The sequence below is a fragment of the Callithrix jacchus genome, chromosome 8 (assembly GCF_049354715.1).
Source record: "Callithrix jacchus isolate 240 chromosome 8, calJac240_pri, whole genome shotgun sequence".
In the NCBI taxonomy this organism is placed as follows: domain Eukaryota; kingdom Metazoa; phylum Chordata; class Mammalia; order Primates; family Cebidae; genus Callithrix; species Callithrix jacchus.
Window position 1 is genome coordinate 13,551,591 of NC_133509.1, and position 21,732 is coordinate 13,573,322.

Here is a 21,732-nt window from a genome sequence, read left to right on the forward strand (position 1 = left end):
ACTCTGTCACCCAGGCTGGAGTGTAGTGACATGATCTTGGCTCTGCAACCTCTGCCTCCCGGGTTCAAGTGATTCTCCTGCCTCAGCCTCCTAAGTAGCTGATATTACAGGGGCATGCCACCACACCCAGCTAATTTTTGTATTTTTAGTGGAGATAGGGTATTACCGTGTTGGCCAGGCTGGTCTCGAACTCTTGACCTCAAGTGATCCACCTGCCTCGACCTCCCAGAGTGCTAGGATTACAGATGTGAGCCACTGCACCTGGCCATGGATAATTATGTTCTTTATACTTTTCCTGTAATAGGAATTGACATACATTGGCATTTACTTTACTCTTTTTCTTTTTTTTTTTTTTGAGACAGAATCTTGCTGTGTTGCAGGTGCCAGGCTGGAGTGCAGTGGTGCAATCTCGGCTCACTGCAACCTCCGCCTCCTGGGTTCAAGTAATTCTCCTGCCTCAGCCTCCCAAGTAGCTGGTACTACAGATGTGTACCACCATGCCCAGCTAATTTTTATATTTTAGTACAGACGGGGTTTCACTATGTTGGCCAGGATGGTTTCAATTTCTTGACCTCATGATCCGCCTGCCTTGGCCTCCCAAAGTGCTGGGATTACAGGTGTGAGCCACCGCGTCAGGCCACTCTTTTTCTATGTTTGCAATGTTAGGTTTATAAGATGTCGGCCTCTGGCTGGGACAGCACACTGTTGGTTTAGTTAGAAGGAGTCTAATAAAGAGATTTAATGGGAGACTTCATTTTGGTTTGTGATCATCTAAGTTATCACTGAACCCTGAGATACATTTATTTAAATTTCTCCTGCCTTATCCTCCTGGAAATTCCTTGGGAAATGGCAGGAGAGCATGTGAGGGGGGCAGTTGTTGCACATAAGTACAATTGTTTGTGGCATAGCAAGAGGATACAGTGGTTTTAATTTAGGTTATTGGATCAAGATGGCAAAATCTGTAGTATCTCTGAGTAAGATGTTCTAAATGATGTGTTGACCTAATTTTTCAATTCATTGATCCTTTATGAAATATATTTTTTAATGTGTGAAGCATCGTTTGAAATGCAGGTATAACACTTAATGTAGAGAAGATGGGAACAGTAGTGGAAAACTGACAGATTTTGGAAATCTTTCAGAATATTAAAGTGGAATCGGGAGAGCCCAGAGGTCCTTTGAAATATCTCTACAGAGAAGTGAAATTTCTTCTTGTGAGTATCCTTCTAGAATTCCCTTCCCGAAATCTCATATTTTTATAAAAACGTGCTATTACTGGTTTTACTTAGGTTTGTGCTCTTTAGAATTTGTTCAGATGTTACGTATCCATTAGATGGTCTGACAGTTTGGGCATTTAATTTTACTTATGTGGTAGTTGTCCTTAGAATTAACGGGAGCATTAGGTCATTACTAGCTATAGTTCTCCCGCCCTTTTCTACTGGAATGTTTGATTTTATTATGATCAGCTGCCAATTTATTCCAAATGCATGTATAAGACTGGTTATGTTGGCTCATGCCTGTAACCCCAACACTTCAGCATTACCGCCTCGGCAGGCAGATCATTTGAGGTCAGGAGTTTGAGACCAGCCTGGCCAACATGGCAAAACCCTGTCTCTACTAAAAATACAAAATTAGCTGGTTTTCGTGTTGGGTGCCTGTAATCCCAGCTACTCAGGAGGCTAAGGCAGGAGAATTGCTTGAACCTGGGAGGTGGAGTTTGCAGTGAGTGGAGATTGTACCACTGTACTCCAACCTGGGCAGCAAAGCCAGACTCCATCTCAAAAACAAACAAAACATACATAAGCTGCTTATTGACAGCTGAGATTTTGATTGATGCTAAAGATTATTGAGCATGTGTTTCAAGAATTTTGTGCTTCAGTAAGTTTAGCTCTAGTCTGCAAATACAATCTCAAGAGAGTACCTCATTTTAATGCAGTGGAAATTCCAAATGTCTTAATCTGTGATACAAAGCCAATTACGATCCAGCTGCTATCCTACTGTTTTTCTTTTGTTTTTACATTTTTAAAAATATTTTTATGTAGAGACAGGGTTTCTCCCTATGTTGCCCAGGTTGGTTTTGAATTCCTGGGCAGGAAAATGACATGATCTAGTTAAGAATTCCTCTATCATAAGTACCAAGGATGGATTCCTAGGAAAGAGAAAATAAAACATTTCTCAACAGAAATGCTATCATCCCCAACTCCCAGCACGGTCTTTAGAAAAATGTAAAGATGACCGGGCGTGGTAGCTCATGCCTATAATCCCAGCACTTTGGGAGGCTGAAGCGGGTGGATCACTTGAGGTGAGGATCAAGACCAGCCTGGCCAACAAGGCGAAACCCCATCTATACTAAAAATATAAAATTAACTGGGCATGGTGGTGGGCACCTGTAATCCCAGCTACTGGGGAGCCTGAGGTAGTAAAATCACTTGAACCTGGTAGGCAGAGGTTGTAGTGAGCTGAGACTGCATCACTGCACTCCAGCCTGGGTGACAGAGTAAGACTCTGTCACAAAAAAAAGAAAAGAAATAGTTCTTACTAAAGTGAAATATGAGATTTCTAGCCTGGGAAATTGAAGGAATGGTGGGACCACAGACAGAAATGGGGGGTTTTGAAAGAGGATCTAGTCTGAAGAAAATAGTTTCACTGTCAACAGTATGAAGTGTGTAGAGAAATCAGAACCCTCATCACTGAGGGTTAAAATAACTCTGGACAACATTATACTTTGGCAGTTCCTCAAAAGTTAAATATAACTCCACGTAAGAGATGCAAAAACATGTCTACACAAAAACTTGTATGTAAATGTTCATGGAAGCATTACTCATAATAGCCAAAAAGTAGAAACAACTAAAATGTCTGATGAATGAACAAAATGTGGCATATCCACACACAATAGGAATGGAATGCTATTTGGCAATAAGAAGGAAAGAGCTACAGAAAGTAGATTAGTGGTTGCCAGGGGCTGATGGGAGTAAGAAGTGAGTGCTGATAGGTCCAGGGTTTCACTTTGAAGTGATGAAAATGTTTTAAAATTAATTATGGTGATGGTATGTAAACGTATCAACCTGGTATGTTTACAACCTGGTAAACATACTAAAAACCACTGAATTGTACACTTAAAATAAATGCATTTTCCTGCCAGCCTATGGCTCCCACATTTGAGTTGCAACTGAAGTTCCACATTGTTCCACTGGCTCTTGTGGCCTAACTTGACTGCTTCTTCTTAAGTCCACTGAGATATTGTATGTATGTGCATACATATTTGTATTATTTTAATATACACTTCCACTGACTGTTTCCATGTATTCATCCCCAGACTATTTCATTTGTCTTATCTGTCTGTCTTTACCAAAGTTACAAGCATCTCCAGGGCAAACCCATCCTCAGTCTTAAGTCCTCTGTAGCACCTATGCACATAGCATCATTGTTCAGAGCACCATCTTTGGGATCAGATATATACTGGGTGTATATCCTGGCACTATCAGTTACTAATTGCATGACCATGAGCAAGTTACTGAACCTCTCTTAGCCTTAATGAGATGAGAATAATAGTAATGTCTACTGTAGAGTTTCATTAGGATTAAGTAACATGTACTATATATAAAGTACCACAGCAGTACCTGGCATGTAATAAGCACCCAAGAAATGTAACTGCAATTAATATTGTGATAACATACATCCTTATTGATTAAACAGTGTTTTCTGCTAACAAGTTTTTGGGATTTTTAAATCTCCCATAGGTTTTGGCTGATGGTTTGAGGACTGGTGTAACTGAATGGCTCGAGCCTCTGGAAGCAAAATCTGCTGTTGAACTTGTGCAGGAATTTCTGAATGGTGTATTACTTGTTTTTATTAATTGAGAATTGATACTTGCTGTGTTTATATATAAGTTTCTCTTTAGGCTTGATACTCTTTTTGATTGGAATATATTCAAAGCTATGAGATCTGCTATGGTCAGAGGGACAGCTTTTGTTCTGAATTGCTGACAGTAGAGACCTAAGTCATTGTAAGAATTAATAAGATTTAATTTATATTTGAGACGGAAGGAAACGAGATGAAGCTGTAGTCTTTGAATACCTACCATGTGCCTGATGCCAGGTGTCGGGCTTTTCTGTGACCTCGTTTTATCCTCACACCCTACCTGATGGGTGTCTATTATAACCTCCTCCAAAGCGTTCAGTGATTTGCTAAAATCCCCACTTATATTCTAAAATCTCCACTTTATTTCTAAAATCTACCCCATTTACCATTTGAAAATAGGATTAGGATGGAAATAATTTGGAAAGCAGAAAAATCAAGAGCTAATACACTTTTGCCAATTTCTAGACTTAAATAAGCTGGATGGATTTGGTGATGCTACACAACAAGACACTGAGGTACGTGTTTAATATTGGTTAGAAATAGCATGCATACATTCATTCATTCATTCATTTAGAGACAGTCTCATCCTGTCCCCAAGCTGGAATGCAATGGCAAGATCTTGGCTAACTATATAACCCCTGCCTCCTGGGTTCAAGCAATTCTCCTGCCTCAGCCTCCCGAGTAGCTGGAATTCCAGGCGCGTGCCATCACACCTGGCTAATTTTTTTTGTATCTTTAGTAGAGATGGGGTCTACCATGTTGGTCAGGCTGGTCTCAAACTCTTGACCTCATGATCCGTGCAACTTTGCCTCCCAAAGTGCTGGGATTACAGGCTTGAGCCACCGCGCCCAGCCTTTTTTTTTTTTTTAAAGATAAAATCTTGCTGTCACCCAGGCTGGAATGCAGTGGCTCCATCACAGCTCCATGTAGCCTTGACCTCCAGGGCTCAGGTGATCCTCCCACCTCAGCCTCCTGAGTAGCTAGGACTACTGCTGTGCAACACCATGCCTGGCTGATTTTTAAATTTTTTGTAGAGATGGGGTCTCATTGTGCAGACTGGTTTTGAGCTTGTGGGCTCAAGCAATTTATCTGCCTTGGCCTCCCATAGTGTTGGGATTATAGGCATAGCCACTGTGCCTAGCCAGAACTGATAAATATTTTTGAAGAGAACTGATATATATGTATTATTCATTACTCAATTGCAGAGAAGAGAAATGAATATGTTAATATTACTATTAGATGGTTCTAGTAATATGTTAATCTAGAAATGAATATGTTAATATTACTATTAGATGGTTCATACATTAATATACTGTAAGATGGTGCTGTTAAACTAGATATATTCTTATCTGACAAGTAGGAAAATGGAGACCAAGGTAATTTGTTTTTTTTTTTTGCGATGGAGTCTCGTTCTTCTTGCCCAGGCTGGAGTGCAATGGTGCGATCTCAGCTCACTGCAACCTCTGCCTCCCAGGTTCAAGTGATTCTCCTGCCTCAACCTCCTGAGTAGCTGGGATTACAGGCACCTACCACCACGCCCAGCTAATTTTTTTGTATTTTTAGTAGAGATGGTGTTTCACTGTGTTGGCCAGGCTGGTCTTGAACTCCTGACCTCAGGTGATCCACCCGCCTCTGCCTTCCAGAGTGCTGGTATTACAGGCTTGAGCCACTGCACCTGGTGGTCATTTTTTTTATACATGGAAGGAAAGCTGAATGCTCACTTTTAGGCCCTATAGTTTTAAAAACAGTATTAAGGGTTTTGTTTTTCACTCTTGATTTGTATCTCCTCATTAGTGAATGAAGTTGTAGAAAGTGCATTCATGTCTGTGTGTGTGTTCATGAATCCATAATTTCTCAGAGCAGCATTTGAAAGCTTAAATTATTTCACTTTAAAAAAACCCAGAGTATTCTCTGAAGCTTGCTTCTTTTTCAGACAGTGAAGCATGACGCCGCCGCAGTTGATCGTTCAGTCAAGCGTCTTTTCGAAGTGCGCAGTGATCTCGATTTTGCTGAGCAACTGTGGTGCAAAATGAGCAGTAGTAAGTGTCCATCGGGATTCAGATTTTTCCTTTTATTTCTTAGGGTTAAGTATTTTGGAGGTAATACAGTGAGTACCACTGTTCTTGTGTGGAAGTCTGGTTCGTATTTATCCACTTCATTTCTGATAATACATTGGTACATGCTACTTAAGAATTGTACTAAGACAAGGTAATTTGTAGAATTATCCTTTTCTCTGCCTTTTTAAGTGTAAGACTTAGGTAATTTTCATGCTCTGCTTATATGAACGAAAACATATACCTTGAAATTATTAGAAAAAGGAAAAGATATTCTTTAGTATTTTACTAAGCATGTTATTTTTTTGGCAATCTGAGTTTATTTCTTTAGAAATGCATTAAATCTTTTTTTTTGCCTCTTTAATTTCTTTCTCTTTCTCCTACCCATGAAGTACAGATTCTTGCCTTCTACTTCATTTGTGTATCCTTAAGATTAATGATGTATTTGATCTGTAGAAATACCCTGAAAATAATGTTCCACTGACTTGTTTCCCAAGGTGTGATTTCATACCAAGACTTGGTGAAGTGTTTCACATTGATCATCCAGAGTCTACAACGTGGTGATATACAGCCATGGGTAGGTTTAGTAGTGTGCCAGATCATTTTCTCAGTAGTATATCATCATGGTTAAAGACACAGGCTCTGAAGCTGACCACCTGAGTCTGAATTCCAGCTGTGATACTTTCTAGGTGTGTAAAGGAACAATCAGGTTCCTTTACTTTTCTGTGCCCCAGCATTCTCATCTGTAAAGGTAAGAATAGTATCTACCTCATAACGTTCCAGGATTGACTAATGTTATCCATGTAATGCACCTTGTGCCTGGCTCATAGTTAAGTGCTCAGTAAATGTAAACTACTGATATTGTCATTGTTAAGTGTTGCTGTGAATGGCCATTCTCATATACTACTGATGAGAATGGAAGTTGGGATATTCTCTAAAAAGCAATTTTGGTAATATATCGAGAGCCTCACAATGTATCATGGCCTTTGAACCAATAATTCTTAAGATGTATCCTAAGGTCATACTCAGAAACATGGATAAGACTATGTATCAGAATAATCATTGCAGTCTCATCTATATTGGCATCACATTTTAAATGACCTAAATTTCCCTTGCTAATGGAACAGCTAAGTAAATGATATAGCTACATATGACATGTGTAATAGTTGCTGAAAAAATGATGCTGACAAATAATGTGGAGAAGTGCTTACAGTATTCAATAAACAGGAATAGACAATTGTATACAAATGTAACTTTTGGAGAGAAAAATCTGGAAACATATGCAAAAAATTGTAAGAGCAGTCATCTCTGGTGGAAGGGCTACAAATGACTTTTTCCAGTCACACACAGTGGCTCATGCCTGTAATCCCAGCACTTTGGGAGGCTGAGGCAGGCAGATCACTTGAGGTCAGGAGTTCAAGACCAGCCTGACCAATATGGTGAAACCCTGCCTCTACTAAAAGTCCAGAAAATTAGCTGGCCGTGGTGGCCGGCACCTGTAATTTGAGCTACTCGATAGGCTGAGGCAGGGGTTGCAGTGAGCTGAGATTGTACCATTTCACTCCAGCCTAGGCAACAGAGCAAGACTCCATCTCAAAAAAAAAAAAAAAAAAAACTTTTTCCAACTGTATTATATCTCTACTTTATGAATTTTCCACAATGAATTTGTGCAACTTTTTATAGTCAAGAGAAAGCTAAGTACAAAGTTAAAAACAAAAAGTTATTTAATAGGAGTTATTTTAGGTAATAGGACTGCCAATTCATAATTATAAAAGTTATAAACTTTTATAGGTGTGAACAAAGATACTTTCCAGAGTAAAGGCATGCAAGCTCTGCTTAATTGGGCATTGGTGATTCTAGACATTGTAGTTTTAGCCATTAAATTTTTCTCTTGAGAGTTTGTGTTTATGAGATGTTTACAAGTGTAATCTTACCATGTACTATGAGTACAAAGTTAAACTAGTTGTGTATATGTTGTAAAAAGACCATGTAGAAAATTATGATGGAAGTTAGAGAAATAGAAAGTAGTGGGAAAATGACAAATATTTTATATGTACTTAAAATGAATTAACATTTGGAATACATATTGTAAATTCACAGCTCTTTTTAATTTACAATTCTCAAGTTCCTACGTTGGATATTGTAGCCAACGAGGAATTCTTTATGACACATGCATGGGCCATTGAGGGAGTGTGCTTCACTGCAGCCACAGATTTTTGGTGAAGATGAAGATGTTCAATTGTGGGAAAGATGCCGTAACGCCCTGAAATCAGCTAGGAGAAGAGAATTCCTAGTTGTGAATTTTCAAAGGACCAACTCTGACTTCTCTTTGGTGGAATTTTATCTGGGGATGATAAGTTTTAACCCTTCTTAGTTGCTTTGGACTTAAACAAATGAGAAAGGAATGGCATTTTATTATTTTAATTTGTATTTTATGTTTTTTTTTTTTTTTTTAATGACTCAGAGTCTTGCTCTGTTGCCCAAGCTGGAGTGCAGTGGTGCAGTCTTGGCTTACCGCACCCTCTGCCTCCCAGGCTCAAGCGATTCTCCTGCTCAGCCTCCCAAGCTGGGACTACAGGTGCTCGCTACCATGCCCAGTTAATTTTGTATTTTTAGTAGAGATGGGGCTTCACTATGTTGGCCAGGCTGGTCTCAAACTCCTGACTTCAAGTGATCTACCCTCCTCAGCCTCCCATAGTGCTGGATTATAGGTGTGAGCCACTGCGCCCATCCCAGGAATGGCATTTTAAAAATTGATGTTCATGCCAGGTGTGGTGGCTCACACCTGTAATCCCAGCACACCTTGAGAGGCTGAGGCAGGCAGATTACAAGGTCGGGAGTTCGAGAGCAGCCTGGCCAACATGGTGAAAACCTGTCTCTACTAAAATTACAAAGATTAGTTGGGCACAGTGGTGCATGCCTGTAGTACCATCTGGGGCAGGAGAATCGCTTTAACTCAAGGGGTGGAGGTTGCAGTGAGCCGAGATCGTGCCACTGCGCTCCAGCCTGGGTGACAGAGCAAGACTCCATCTCAAAACAAATAAAAAAAAACCCCAAAAAACTGATGTTCATAATTTGGGGAGGTTTGTTCCAGCAATTTATAGTGTTAGGAGACTAAGAATGCAAGCTTATCATTTTTAGCTTGTAGCTACTGTAATTAGCTTCTCTTGTTTGTTGGGTTTATTTATATCTTTGTTCATGGTTTCATAATTTTTTTTATTTCTAGCTCCATAGTGGGAGTCACAGTTTACTCAGTAAGCTCATTCATCAGTCTTATCATGGAACCATGGACACAGTTTCTCTTAGTGGGACTATTCCAGTTCAAATGCTTTTGGAAATTGGTTTGGACAAACTAAAGAAAGATTATATCAGTTTTTTCATAGGTAAGTCTCTTTCCTGGCTCAAAAAATGAAAAAAACATATCACAGTTATCAGTCACAGATATTCTCAGATTTTCTTTCTGCTTGCCCCTCCTCATCTTTAGTCCTTCCTGGCTTTGTACTTGGTTCACTGTGAGATGAGCATTTCCCTTCTCTGGCCTTCGTTTCCTCCCCAATAAAGATATATTCATTATATCCATAGTTCTTACTTGTTTTTAGTTCAAACATTTGAGGTTCTAGGAAGTTAGTATTGTAAATTAATCCTTTTATGAGATGCTGTTATAATACCCTACACTTGGTTGTTTTTATGAGGGAGAAGCTGTGATCATTTTAGGATAAGTATTATGGTACCATATGCCAGAAAACTTGGCCTTTTGTGAGGAACTGTTTAGCTTGAAAATCTCATTCATATATGAATGATAAAAAATTCATATAGATTTCTTAACATGTAATAGAAAATACCTAAAGTTTTTCTGTATGTGTGTGTTTTTTCTTAATAGGTCAGGAACTTGCATCTTTGAATCATTTGGTGAGTGTTTTTTTTTTTATTCTCAAATTGTTTTTTCTTTCAGTCATTCTGTGTGCAGTTATTAATTGCCAGTAATATGCCAGCCACTGTCTCAGGTCCTGGGAAGCAAATAAGACACTCAGTGCCCTTAATTATTACTGCCTAGTAAGAGACAAAAAAGAAGCCCATTCAATGTCAGTTCTCCTGCTGTATAAATTTGTGATGCTCAAATTTATATAAATTTATAATATAAATTTATAGTTATTAGCCCTCTGAAGCCAATGTACTACCACACATCTCATCTATCTAGAATAGTTAGGGAATTCATAGATTCTATAAAGTTTGTTTTATATTCTTTTTTTGTGTGTGTGACAGAATTTTTTATATCTTTAGCATAGATGGGTTTCACCATGTTGGCCAGGCTGGTCTCGAACTCCTGACCTTGTGATCTGCCCGCCTTGGCCTCCCATAGTGCTGGGATTATAGGCGTGAGCCACAGCGCCTGGCCTGTTTTATGTTCTCCTTGCCCATTTATGTTACACTTGAAAGTTTATTTTCCAAATAATTTGATCTTTAATATATTGGCTCAGAAGACACTTCTAGGTTTCAGGTCATCATTATGAACTTTGTTGTATTTTCCTCACCCATTCAGAAACTTCAGAAGGTTGAGTAGTATCTGTACTGACCCTTGACATTCACTGGAAGATCCTTTTGAAAATGAATTCATAGTATAAATTTATCATTTCTCTTATATAAAAATACAAGATAGAGGCCGGGTGTGGTGTCTCACGCCTGTCATCCCAGCACTTTGGGAGGCTGAGATGGGCAGATCATCTGAGCTTGGGAGTTTGAGACCAGTCTGACCAACATGGAGAAACCCTGTCTCTACTAAAAATGCAAAATTAGCCAGGTGTGGTGGTGCATGCCTGTAGTCCCAGCTACTTGGGAGGCTGAGGCAGGAGAATCGATTGAACCTGGGAGGCAAGAGGTTGTGGTAAGCTAAGATTGCACCACTGCACTCCAGCCTGGGCAACAAGAGTGAAACTCTGTCTCAAAAATTAAAAAAAAGATAAACTAGCTGTATCTTTTGTGCAAAATAGACTCAACTGGATTCTTCTGAGGTTTAATTTTTACTAAACATGTTCTAGCAAAAACTACACACGCGCATGCACACACACACGGTCCTCCATGCCTGTGGGTTCTACATCCATGGATTCAACCAACTGCAGATTGAAAATGTTGAAAAAGAAAATAGGCTGAGCACAGTGGGTCACGCCTTTAATCCCAGCATTTTGGGAGGATCGCTTGAGCCTAAGAGTGTGAGATCAACCTGAGCAACATAGGGAGACTCTATCTCTACAAAAATTAAAAAATTAGCCAGGCCTGATTGTCTGTGCCTGTGGTTCCAGCAGTAGCTGAGGTAGGAGAATCAGCTGAGCCGGGGAAGTGGAAGTTGCAGTGAGCTGTGATCGTGGGCTACTTTTTTGGCTATCTGCACTCCAGCCTTGGTGACAGAGCAAGACCTTGTCTCAAAAAAAAGGGATGATTATGTCTCTATTGAATATGTACAGACTTTTTCTGATCATTTTTTTTTCTTGTCATTATTCTCTAAACAGTTTAACAACTATTTACATAGCATTTACATTGTATTAGGCATTATAAGTAATCTAGAGGTGATTTAAAGTATACGGGAGGATGTGCATAGGTTATATGCAAATACAGTACTATTTTATATAAGGGACTTGAGCATCGATGGATTTTGGTATACAAGGGGGATTGTGGTACCAATCTCCCATGGATACCAAGGGACAACTGTATCTGTATATAGAGTCATGCTTTACTTAATGATGGGGCTACATTCTGAGAAATGTGTCATTTTTTTAAATGGGTCATTAGGTGATTTCCTCATTGCTCAAATTTCAGGGAGTGGCATAAACTTAGATGATATACCTAGGCTATGTTGTATAGCTTGTTGGTCCCAGGCTATAAACCTATACAGCATATTTTTGTACTGAATACTATAGGTAATTTTAACATAATGGTATTTGTATATCTAAACATATCTAAACATAGAAGGGTTACCATAAAAATACCTTATAATAGATCAAAAGTGGATACCATGAATGGTAAGTTGCTATGGGTGAGTGTGAGTGAATGTGAAGGGATAGAACATTACTGTATAATACGGTAGACTCCATACACTTAGGCTACACCAAATTTATTAAAAATTTTGTTTCTTCCGGCCGGGTGCGGTGGCTCACGCCTGTAATCCCAGCACTTTGGGAGGCCAAGGCGGGTAGATCACGAGGTCAAGAGATTGAGACCATCCTGGTCAACATGGTGAAACCCCATCTCTACTAAAAATACAAAAAATTAGCTGGGCATGGTGGTGCACGCCTGTGGTCCCAGCTACTTGGGAGGCTGAGGCAGGAGAATTGCCCGAACCCGGGAGGCGGAGGATGCAGTGAGCCGAGATCGTGCCATGGCATCCAGCCTGGGTAACAGGAGCAAAACTCCGTCTAAAAAAAAATAATAATAAATTTTGTTTCTTCCAAAAATTAACCATAACTTACTATAACTTTTTTACATTATAAACTTTAAAATTTGTCTCAACTTTTTTTGTAATAACACTTAAAACACAAACACATTGTTCAGCTATGCAAAAATATTTTTGTGTTCTTATTCTATGAGCTTTTCTCTATTTTTAACTTTTTTTTAATGTTTAAAAAACATGGCTCACATCTGTAATTCCAGCAGTTTGGGAGTCTGAGACAGGCGGATCACTTGAGGTCAGGAGTTTGAGATCAGCCTGGCCAACATAGTGAATCCTTGTCTCTACTAAAAATACAAAAATTAGCTGGGTGTGGTGGTGGGCGCCTGTAACCCCAGCTACTCAGGAGGCTGAGCCAGGAGAATCACTTGAATCAGGGAGGTGGAGGTTGCAGTGAGCCGAGATCACAATACTGCACTCCAGCCTGGGTGGCAGAGCAAGACCCTGTCTCAAAAATAAAAAAGACCACTGTAATATGTATGATTCATTGTTGACTTAAACAGTTATATGGTACATGACTATAATTTAGTTTGAAGAATAGTATTGAAAGGTGGGAAATTCTATCTAGCTGCCTTTTTTTAAAAATCTCTATTATCAAGAATCTAAATTTAGGTGTAGCAGGCATACCTATATTCTTTACGAAGGTTATACTAGTGCTTTAAATCCCTATTTTGCTTATATTTTTTCATTCCAGGAATACTTCATTGCTCCTTCAGTAGATACACAAGAACAGGCTTATCGTGTCCAAAAACTCCACCATATTCTAGAAATATTGGTCAGTTGTATGCCTTTCATTAAATCCCAACATGAACTCCTCTTTTCTTTAACACAGTAAGTACATCTGTGTTCTTTACTTATATAGAAATGTATTCTCTTCTGAAATAGTTACAGCCTAAATATGTGCAGTTTTTATTAATAGCTAGGATAGAACTCCATCCTGTCTTTACAGTAGCATGAGTCTAAGTCAATGCTACAGGCAGGAAAGGCTTTGGATTCAAAAGGAATTAGATTTCACATTGGCTACACCACTTCCTAACTTCCTTAGGAAGTTTCCATCACTGGATCCTGTTTTCTCATCTGTAAAAAGGATCTAATAACCTCATGTATTTGTGGTAAGGATGAAATTATGTAATGAGTATAACACACCTAACACTTAATAGGTGCTTAGTAAATACTAGCACCTTCTCTTCTTTATAGCCCTGTAAATTTGAGTCAAAATAACCTTGCGAGCCATCTAAATGATAATGGAATCAAATGGTATTACTAAATTTCTGTCAGTAGCTTTGCTGTGATTGTAGAGACTGCTCTAATTTGAGATTCCAATTAGTTCGACTAGAGGTAATTTGGAATAATTCCCAGGCATGGACTGCTGGTATCTTATGTGCATTTGAGGCCTCAAACTAGGAAGTCAGCTGTCCAGTGAAAGGACTGGGTTTCTGGGAGGAAATGTACCATCACATTTTCCAAAATTAGAATTTGCCTCAGTTGTAAAGGGGAAAGTTTGAAATTACTGTTTATAGAATCTCAAAGGCTTTTTTCCCCCCATTATACACCAGTGGAATGCATGAGTTAACTCTTAATTCCTTGGACTCTGAAAACCATGGAAGCTGTGCTTTTGTTTCTCCTCTTCCTCTTTTTATAGTATTGTTTTTCTGTAACCTCTTCTCCCCTCTGAAGTCTGTCTTTGGGTTCAAATATATTATATTTACGAGAAATATGTCTGTTAATTTTTAAAAAGTGAATGAGATTTGGTTTCAAAGAAAAAACATAACCTAAGTTTAGTTTCGGGGGTTGTTTTATGGCTCTAAAAATATTTGCTGTTTTAGTTAGTGGTACTCAATAAAATGTTTCCCTTACAAGCTTTAGACTACCAGAAAACCATTATCTCAAGTGTCTTTTTTCCAAAAGAGGTTCAATTTTGTTTTTTTAGGATCTGCATAAAATATTATAAACAAAATCCTCTTGATGAGCAACACATTTTTCAGCTGCCAGTCAGGCCAACTGCTGTAAAGAACTTATATCAAAGGTAAGCAATTTTGGCTAGACATGGTGGCTCACACCAGAGGGTCTCCTTCCTAGAACTGTGGGAGGCTGAGGTGGGAGGATAACTTGAGCTCAGAAGTTCAAGACCAGCCTGGGGAACATAATGAGATTATCTCTCTTGAAAAATTATAATAAGCAATTTAATAATTCAATTATCTTAAGTCCAGCCATGATCCTAGGCAATTTCGGTGTTCATATTCATTAGGGACCTCATGACCTTCATTACCTTTGAAACCTTAATCATCTGTGCCCATAGCCTGAGAGAGTTCTCCCTCTTCCTTCCTCAGGCCTCTGTCTAGACTATGGAGCCTCTAGTCTTTCATTTTCCTCTGTATTTGTTACTCTTAGGAGAAAAATGACCAGGATAGTGATAACAGGGTCTAGGATATGACTGGGAGTGAGAGGAGGGTTTAGGGTTAGGGGAAGTAGGGGACTGAGGCTGAGATGATAGATGGCCATCCACATGGACACTGAGGTCACCTCAGTGCGGGTCTCCCTGACTCTTCTCTCAGCATATGATATTCTTGATATTTCTCTCATATTATAGCCACTCTATTTATACCCTCCCTCTATTTCTTTCTTTCTTAGCCAAACTCCCACACTCCCCCTCAAATGGCTCTGGCAAAGGTTACCAATGAATGGCCTCCTAATTGTCAAATCCAATGGATGCTTTTCAGTAAGATAATGTTTTCTAGCTGCTTGTGTAATTAGTTGGCCCACCAGTTCTTTCTGCCTCGGTAAGCACTTACAAGGCCGTTTGGAATTTAGCATTGTTGCTTTCTTGAACTTGTCTCCTTAGTTTCTGTGCCATAGCATGTGTCTTAATTTGAATTCTACATCTCTGGCCCACCTGAAAGGCTTAGTTCTCTTTTCTTTTTTTTTTGGAGACGGAGTTTCACTCTTGTTACCCAGTCTGGAGTGCAATGGCACCATCTCGGCTCACCGCAGTCTCCACCTCCTGGGTTCAGGCAATTCTCCTGCCTCAGCCTCCTGAGCAGCTGGGATTACAGGCACGCGCCACCGTGCCCACCTAATTTTTTGTAATTTTAGTAGAGACGGGGTTTCACCATGTTGACCAAGATGGTCTCGATCTGTTGACCTCGTGATCCACCTGCCTCAGCCTCCCAAAGTGCTGGGATTAGGCTTAGTTCTCTTTTCAAGTTCCTCTTCCTCTGTTGCTTTTCACCAGAACTCTACCCTCTGCCTTCTTTTCTTCTTACTTCCTATCTTCCTTTGGTGATTGCATTTATACTCAAGGCTTCAACTTGTCTAGGTTAATAGTACTTCATAACTCACATCTCCAGTTTTCTCTGAGCTTCAGACCCATCTTTGTTAGCCGTGAATCCCCAGCTTATTGAAGTAGCAGTTCAAACTCTAAAGCCAAACACCTCGTCCTTTTCTCAATGCTTTTTCCTCCTCCCATACTTAATGGCCATCATTAATCTCTAACTAATGCCCAAAACAAAAACCTAGTGCTTATCCTCCAGTCATTCCCTCACTCCTTTAAATCGTTACTGACAGCCTGGCAACATGGTGAAACCCTGTCTCTACAAAAAATATAAAGATTAGCCAGGTATGGTGGCATGTGCCTGTAGTTCCAGCTACTAGGGAGGCTGAGGTGGGAGGATTGCCTGAGCCTGGGAGGCAGTGAGGCTGTAGTGAGCTGTGATCGTGCTGCTGCACTCCAGCCTGGACAACAGAGCAAGACCCTGTCTCAAAAAAAAAAAAAAAAAAGGATGACTGAGTCTAGAACTTGGTAGCTCTAGAATTTGTCCCCGTCTCTACATCTTCACATCATCATTGCTTTGTTTCACATCTGCATCATTTCATACCTGGACTGTGGTAAAATTCTTTTTCCTAACTGCGCTCTCTGCCTCTGTTCTTTCTTTTCTATGTCATTGCCAAAACGATCTTCCCGAAATTCAGATCCCATCAGGACTTCCTCCTGTTTAAATGGCTCCTATCACAGGGATGCTGCGTTACTGCATTTCTTCAGACATTCCACACTCCCCAGTCCGAGTTACATTCCTGTCTTCTGTTTTCCCCAACACACCTAGTATTTCTCTGTTGTAGCATTTTTTTAAAATGGTTATTTTTATTCTTGTTTCTCTCTGTCTCTTGACTATACACCTCAAGGGTGGGAATTGTTACCTGTTTACCTCTTTGTTCTCAGTGCTTTTCACATGAGGACTTCACTAAATGGCTTTAGAGGGAAGGAAGTAAATGGCTATTTTTGAAAATTTTTCTTGTTGTTTTATTCTTTCCTTAAGTGAGAAGCCACAGAAGTGGAGAGTGGAAATATATAGTGGTCAAAAGAAGATTAAGACAGTTTGGCAACTGAGTGACAGCTCACCTGTAGACCATCTCAGTTTTCACAAACCTGGTAAAGATGGTTTATATTCTGTTCAGATAAATAATTCCAATAGAAAATAAACTAAGTCAGGCTAGGTGCAGTGACTCCTGCTGTAATCCAGCACTTTGGGAGGCTGAGGTGGGTGGATTGCTTTGAGCTTAGGCATTTGAAACCAACCTGGGTAACATGGAGAAACCCAATCTCTACAAAGTACAAAAATTACCTGGGTGTTGGTGGCTCACTCCTGTAGTCCCAGCTGCTCAGGAGGCTGAGACTGGAGAATCACTTGAACCCAGGAAATGGAGGTTGCAGTGAGCCAGTTGTACTACTGCAGTCTAGCCTGGGCAACAGTGAAACCCTGTCTCAAAAACACAACACACACGCACAGCATGATTTTTATGCAACTGTAATACTCAACACATACACACACAAAACCATCATGAGTTTTATGTACCTGTAATACCCAGAAAAATTTAGTGTATAATAATCACAAAAAAATGCTTTTTCTCCTTATCTTCTGTAGAGAAACTTTTACTAATAGAATTCAAACAATATGGACATAGGAGTAAAAATAGGTTGTAAGATGGAAATGCTGATTCATACTTAACAATCTGTGCATTGGTTAAAATGATGATATTCTATCATAGTATCTTCTCCATGGTTGAAATAAGGGTTGAGATTTCTAGTATTTTGTCACAATTGGTCCATATTAGGCAAAGAATGCAATCCCTTTGTGTAATTAGCTAGCCTATCAAGTCTTCCTCCTTAAGGAAGTCCCTTTTAAACTCATATCTTCATGCACATGGGTTATATGGTGCTGTTGTCGCTTGTTCATATAGGTCTTAAATGCCTCCATTTCAATATGTAAGGATTATTTGAAAACAAATTTGATAGTTTTCAGATGGAATCCATTAATTTGATTTCAAAGGCCTATTCTGCTGGGAACCCAAGTAGTTTTATTTTACTGATTGATAACTTGCAAAAAATATTTCCAGAAAATGTTTGCTTTCCTGCCCGCCAAATATTTTTTTATTTAGGTGTAATGGGAATTTCTGTCAGTTAGAGGCTCTTTTCATATAATTGAACTCTAAAAGTCATAACCAAACTGAATTTTTCTGAGAGCCATCAGTTAAAATTCTGCTGTGTTGGAGGATCCCAACATGGCCGAATGAGTGGCAGCTTCAGAAAGCAGCTCCCAGTGAGAGAGACACAGAAACCGAGTGGTCTCCATGATTCCAAATGAGGTTTTGTGGATCTGGTTGGACAGTGGGTATAAACCAAATAGGGCAAGTTGAGGCAAGGCGGGGCACTGCCCCACCCAGGAGGTGCATGCAACGGACTGGAGGACCAGCTGGATACAGCGCTCCACCCAAGCCCTCTACAACCCCAGAACAGGAGATCTTTGCCGGGCTGAAAAGCCTCAGTGAGCTGCCTGAACAGTGCAGAACAGCAACTTCGGCCGACACTGAGGCTGTCAACATAGACCTAGGCAGAAGCACTGGCTGATGCGAAAGCCAGAAAGCCAACTGGATGGATCTACTCTCCCCGTAGAGGGAAGGGGAACTGAAAATGGGGAAACAGCCCGTACAGCAGGATGGGCTCCCCGCCCCCTCGACAAAGCCCAGCAGACTGAAAAAAACCCTCATGCTAGAGTTTTGTTTTGCAGCTAGAGAGCCACCAGGAACAATCCAGCTCAGTGGGGGGAGGAGCAGCCACCATTGCAAAAGTTGGCTTAGCTTTCCTGAGTAAATAAAAGACACAGCAGCTCCACTAAACCTGTGGCAGCCCAGCAGTGCCTATGCAGGCAGACAAAGGAAAGGCTGCCTCAACAAGCAGCTGATCAAAACTATAAATCCAATGAGGTGGGAAAAAACCAGCACAAGAATGAAACCATCAAAAACCAGAATGCCTCTCCCCCACCATGACATCACAACTCCTCACCAGCAAGGGAACAAAGCTGGATGGAGAACAAATTTGACAAACTGACAGAAGCAGGCTTCAGAAGACAGACAATAACAAACTTCTCTGAGTTAAAGGAACACGTTCTAATCCAATGCAAAGAAACTGAAAACCTTGAAAATAGGTAAGACGAAATGCTAACTAGAATAATCAGCTTAGAGAAGAACATAAACAACTTGATGGAGCTGAAAAACACAGCACAGGAACTTAGTGAAGCATACACAAGTTTCAGTAGCTGAATAGATCAAGCAGAAGGATATCAGAGATTGATGATCAACTCAATGAAACAAAATGACAAGACAAGAAAAGAGAACAAAGAATGAGAAGAAATGAACAAAGCTTTCAAGAAATATGGGATTATGTGAAAAGACCTAATCTACACTTGATTGTACTGCAAGATCATGAGGAAAATGAATCCAAGCTGGAAAACACTCTTCAACCTTGCAAGGCAGGCCAACATTCAAATACAGGAAATACAGAGAACACCACAATGATACTCCTTTAGAAAAGCAACCCCAAGACACATAATCATCAGATTCACCAGTGTTGAAATAAAGGAAAAACTAAGGGCAGCCAGAGAGAACGGTCGGATCACTCACAAAGGGAAGCACATCATATTCACAGCAGATCTCTCGGCAGAAACCCTGCAAGCCAGAAGAGAGTGGGGGCCAGTATTCAACAATCTTAAAGAAAAGAACTTTCAACCCAGAATCTCATATCCAGCCAAACTGAGCTTCATAAGTGATGAAGAAATAAAATCCTTTACAGACAAGCAATTGCTGAGAGATTTTGTCACTACCAGACCTGCCCTACCAGAGCTCCTGAGGGAAGCACTGAACACACATATCAATATTAACATTAAATGTAAATAGACTAAATGCCCCAGTCAAAAGACACAGACTGGCAAATTGGATAAAAAGCCAAGAACCGTCATGTGCTGTATTCAGGAGACCCATCTCATGTGCACAGACACACAGACTCAAAATAAAGGGATGGAAGAAGATTTCCCAAACAAATGGAGAGCAAAAAAAAAGCAGGGGTGGCAATCCTAGTCTCTGATAAAATGGACTTCAAACCAACAAAGATCAAGAGACAAAGAAAGACATTACATAATAGTAAAAAGATAATAAAACAAGAACAACTATCCTAAATACATATGCACCCAATACAGGAGCACCCAGATACATAAAGCAAGTCCTTAACAACCTACAAAGAGACTTAGTCTCCCACTATTATTGTGCAGGAGTCTAACACTCCACTGTCAATATTGGGCAGATCAACTAGACAGAAAATCAACAAGGAAATCCAGGACTTGAACATAGATCTGGACCAGGTGAACTTAATAGACATTTACAGAACTCTCAACCCCAAATCCACAGAATATACATTCTTCTCAGCACCACATTGCACTTACTCTAAAATCAACCACGTAATTGGAAGTAAATCACTCCTTGGCAAATGCAGAAGAACAGAAATCATAACAGTCTCTCAGACCACAGTGCAAGCAAATTAGAACTCAGGATTAAGAAACAAACTGAAAACCGAAAAACTTCACGGAAGATGAACAACTGGCTCCTGAATGCCAACTGGATAAACAATGAAATGAAGACAGAAATAAAGATGTTCTGTCTTCAAATAAAGCGAGAATGAAGACACGACATACCAGAATCTCTGGGACACATTTAAAGCAGTGTCTAGAGGGAACTTCATAACAATACATGCCCACATGAGGAGCAAGGAAAGGTCTAAAATCAACACCCTGTAATCAAAATTGAAAGAGTTAGAGGAGCAAGAACAAAAAAACTCAAAAGCTAGCAGAAGGCAAGAAATAAGATCAGAGCAGAACTGAAGGAGATAGAGACATAAAAAACCCTTCAAAATAATCAACAAATCCAGGAGCTGGTTTTTTGAAAAGATCAACAAAATAGATAGATCACTAGCCAGACTAATAAAGAAGAGAGAGAGGAATCAAATAGATGCAATAAAAAATGACAAAGGGGACATCATCACCAATTTTACAGAAATACAAGCTACCATCAGAGATTACTACAAACAACTTTATGCACACAAACCAGTAAATCTGGAAGAAATGGATAAATTCCTGGACACTTGCATCCTCCCAAGACTAACCCAGGAGGAAGTTGAGACCCTGAATAGAACAATAACAAGGACTGAAGTTGAGGCAGCTATTAATAGCCTATCAAACCAAGAAAAGCCCAGGTCCAGACAGGTTTATAGCTGAATTCTACCAGATGTACAAAGAGGAGCTGGCACTATTCCTTCTGAAACTATTCCAAACAATACAAAAAGAGGTAATTCTCCTCAACTCATTTTATGAGACCGACATCGTCCTAACACCAAAACTGGGCAGAGATACAACTAAAATAGAAAACTTCAGGCCAATATCCATGATGAACATCGATGCAAAAATCTTCAATAAAATACTGACAAACAGAATGCAACAGCACATCAAAAAGTTTATTCATCACAATCAAGTAGGCTTCATCCCAGGGATGCAAGGCTGGTTCGACATATGCAAGTCTATAAACATAATCCATCAAATAAACAGAACCAAAGACAAACACCACATGATTGTTTCAATAGATGCGAAGAAGGCCTTCGACAAAATTCAACAGCCCTTTATGCTAAAAACCCTCAATAAACTAGGTATCGATGGAACATATCACAAAATAATAAAAGCTATTTATGGCAAACCCACAGCCAATATCATACTGAATGGGCAAAAACAGGAAGCATTCTTTTGGAAATCTGGCACAAGACAAGGATGCCCTCTGTCACCACTCCTATTCAATACAAAATTGGAAGTTCTAGCCAGAACAATCAGGCAAGAAAAAAAAATAAAGGGTATTCAAATAGGAAAGGAGGAAGCCAAATTATCTCTATTTGCAGATGACATGATTGTATATTTAGAAGACCACATCATCTCAGCCAAAAATCCCCTGAAACTGATAAGCAACTTCAGCAAAGTCTCAGGATACAAAATCAATGTGCAAAAATCACAAGCA

General features: G+C 39.7%; 1 protein-coding gene across 10 annotated transcripts in view; it reads left to right on the forward strand.

Annotated features, from left to right (window-relative positions):
- The window catches only part of ZWILCH (zwilch kinetochore protein), a 50,673-nt gene that overhangs the window by 20,878 nt on the left and 8,063 nt on the right, over positions 1–21,732 (forward strand). For all 10 annotated transcript variants that reach the window (XM_078333465.1, XM_035258961.3, XM_009005100.5 and 7 more), the window contains 10 exons: positions 1,140–1,211; positions 3,738–3,831; positions 4,324–4,373; positions 5,792–5,897; positions 6,410–6,489; positions 9,139–9,295; positions 9,793–9,821; positions 13,046–13,182; positions 14,282–14,377; positions 16,665–16,777. In XM_078333465.1, the coding sequence (XP_078189591.1) occupies positions 1,140–1,211; positions 3,738–3,831; positions 4,324–4,373; positions 5,792–5,897; positions 6,410–6,489; positions 9,139–9,295; positions 9,793–9,821; positions 13,046–13,182; positions 14,282–14,377; positions 16,665–16,777 (934 nt within the window). The remainder of the gene's footprint in view (positions 1–1,139; positions 1,212–3,737; positions 3,832–4,323; positions 4,374–5,791; positions 5,898–6,409; positions 6,490–9,138; positions 9,296–9,792; positions 9,822–13,045; positions 13,183–14,281; positions 14,378–16,664; positions 16,778–21,732) is intronic.